A 2,637-nucleotide genomic window follows, 5' to 3' on the forward strand; every position below is an offset into this window, starting at 1 on the left:
CTCCCCCAGCAGTATCCAAAACGGAAAATCTGTTGGAGAGGGAGATGGACCCAGGGGACTCCTGCACTGCCTTCCTAGTTCTTTTACTCTGTCTGGCGGTCACCCATTCCCTGTCTGCCTGTGCACTCTTTACCTGCAGTGTGACCACCTCGTTAAACTTGCTATCCAAGTAGATCTCAGCTTCGCGGATGCTCCACAGTGACTCCAGCCACAGCTCCAGCTCCGAAACGTGGATTTCTTCGAGTAGCTGCAGCTGGAGACACTTCCCACACATGTGTTCGCCCTGGACACCGAAAGTGTACCTGACTTCCCACATAGCACAGGAGGAGCACTCCATGCTGCTGAGCTGCCCTGCCATGTCCTACCCTTAACTTACTCCCTTTACTTCCTTTAAATTAAAGAATATTAAATACACTAGGGATCTTACTTCACTTTAAACACTACTTACTCTAAACTAGAGACCTTACTTTTACTTCAATGACTGGACTGTAGAAATACTCACCAGGTCCTACTTACCAATCAGCTCCTTCCCTGGTTGTGATGTCACTTTAGCGGTTTCGCAGTTGTTGTTGCTTGACTGCTCCTGCTCTCAGACTCTTTCCCAACTCGCAGCACTCCGGTGTCGGGCCTCCTCTGCCGTGCTCCTTTATGGCTGCTCCGCCTTCTCTCAGGTCCCGCTGCCGCTCCCACACATGTCCGCCTCTTCCTCCTTCTCAGTTTATGTATATTGCTTGTGTATCCATTTTGTATGTATAAACAGAATAATTCGCTGGTGTAATGCAATGCTAAATTGTTTCACACAAACAATGTGCACTATTGACTTTACCACTCATGTATTCTGTACTTTTATTCACCAGGAAAAGAACAAAATAAGCTGTGGAAACAAGTTGTGTCTCAGGGAAGGCTTTATTCTTCAAATATCTTTGTAAATAATTAGGATGGTGGATAATAGGAGTACAGATTGAATACATTACAACAGTGATTACATTTCAAAAAAGTAATTTGTTGACCGTGAAGCACATTGGGACGTCCTAAGGACATGAAAGGTGCTATTTAAGTGTAAGTTCTTTCTTTCTTCTAGTTTCAGATAATTAAGTTACCATTGTACTTTGAATAGACAATTAAATCTGATTACATTTATCTAACTAAAAATCATATAACATACTTGATGCCATTTAGGAAAGCATTAAGGTAAAGTGACAGCTTACTTGTGTTAATATAGGAGAACTCAAATTCTGAATTGAGCTCATTCCCACAGTATATTCTAATTTTCTGGGAACAAGTTTATTGTGGAAGAGTCAGACGTAAGGATTTTACAGGAAAATATAAGTTTTAGAGCTTTGCAAAACCAGGGATAAAAGAAAGCATAAAGCATTGGGTTAAAAGCGGAATTAATAAAACCAAACCACAGATTAGCAGAGAATACAATTCTGGATGTGCTGTAATTAATATATGGATCAACAACAATGTTTATAGTATAGGGTAGCCAGCAGATTATATAGATTCCTATTACTATGCCCAGTTTTATAGCAGCCTTGTGTTCCTTGCAGTGAGAACCCCTAGTATTGTTTTCTTCTTTAGACTGGGTTTTCCTTGTTATGTTTCCAATTGCTCGAGCATGTCTTCTTGCTATAAGAAAGATTTTAATGTAAATGCCAAAAATAGTCAAAGTGGGGCCAAGAAATCCAATCAGTGGATTCAGATGCCCCCACAGCTTATTAAATAGGAGCACACAGCTACCATGACAAGAAACTGCCCTGACATAATCCTCTATTCCCTTTCTGTTTGAAAAAACTAAACCAAATCCATAAATGATACAAAACACCCAAGTAAATAGAATAATTGCAACTATTACAGGGAGTGTGATTTTTGAAGTGTAAAGCAAAGGATCACACACAGCATAGTAGCGGTCAACTGCAATAAAGCCCAAATGGTAGATTGATGCTAATGTCAGCATTATAGCTAAACTTATATGTATGTTACACAGTATGTCCCCAATATACCAGCATGTTTCAATAGAATAAACCATACTGTTTGGTAAAACTACCAATCCCAGTAGAAAATCAGTCACAGCTAAAGAGAGAACAAGATAATTAGTAGGAGTAGGGAGTTGTTTGAAATGAGAGATTGAAGTAATCACCATCAAGTTTCCAAGAACTGTAGTTAAAATTAAAATCAAAGAATAAACATAAAGTATTGCTCGGTTTGCTTTTGGCCTGGTCATTTTTGGACAGGATGTGTTGGTAAGTGCGAAGCAGAGTTCTCGATGTTCCAGAATCACCGGATAGGATGAATTCATTTTCTGCTCCATTCCTTGGCTCACACTGAGAAATACAGACTGACGGTTCACAAAATATTTGATTGTAGTAATTTCAGAGTCTGTGTTCTCCTCAATCTTTTGATTCTACGGAAAAATAACTTTCATAAAATTTATGTTTTGTTCACAATCTTTTTTATTCTTTGAAAATTTAAAATCCTAAAATGTTGCATTTTGAAATAACACAACAATTATACCAATGTCCTGTAACATCATTGTAGTGACCTGATGAATATAATAGCAAAATTGGTTCAATGACATTTGTAGTGATCATCATTGAATAAAGAAGCTGTGGGAAATATTTGATTTACAAAGAGTTG

At 38.5% G+C, this 2,637-nt stretch overlaps 1 protein-coding gene across 1 annotated transcript; it reads right to left on the bottom strand.

The window, feature by feature from the left end:
- Nucleotides 1-955: 955 nt before the first annotated feature.
- LOC147112653 (trace amine-associated receptor 4-like) lies at nucleotides 956-2,267 on the bottom strand. The gene has a single exon (XM_085996228.1). The coding sequence runs from the start codon at nucleotides 2,222-2,224 to the stop codon at nucleotides 1,265-1,267; it is 960 nt and encodes a 319-aa protein (XP_085852354.1). The 5' UTR covers nucleotides 2,225-2,267; the 3' UTR covers nucleotides 956-1,264.
- Nucleotides 2,268-2,637: the final 370 nt, after the last annotated feature.

The sequence above is a fragment of the Somniosus microcephalus genome, chromosome 9 (genome assembly GCF_052327205.1).
Source record: "Somniosus microcephalus isolate GS21.2 chromosome 9, FLI_Smic_1.0, whole genome shotgun sequence".
Classification (NCBI taxonomy): Eukaryota; Metazoa; Chordata; class Chondrichthyes; order Squaliformes; family Somniosidae; genus Somniosus; species Somniosus microcephalus.

Coding starts and splice junctions, on each gene's coding strand:
- LOC147112653 (XM_085996228.1), bottom strand. CDS start 2,224: ATGACCAGGCCAAAAGCAAACCGAGCAATACTTTATGTTTATTCTTTG.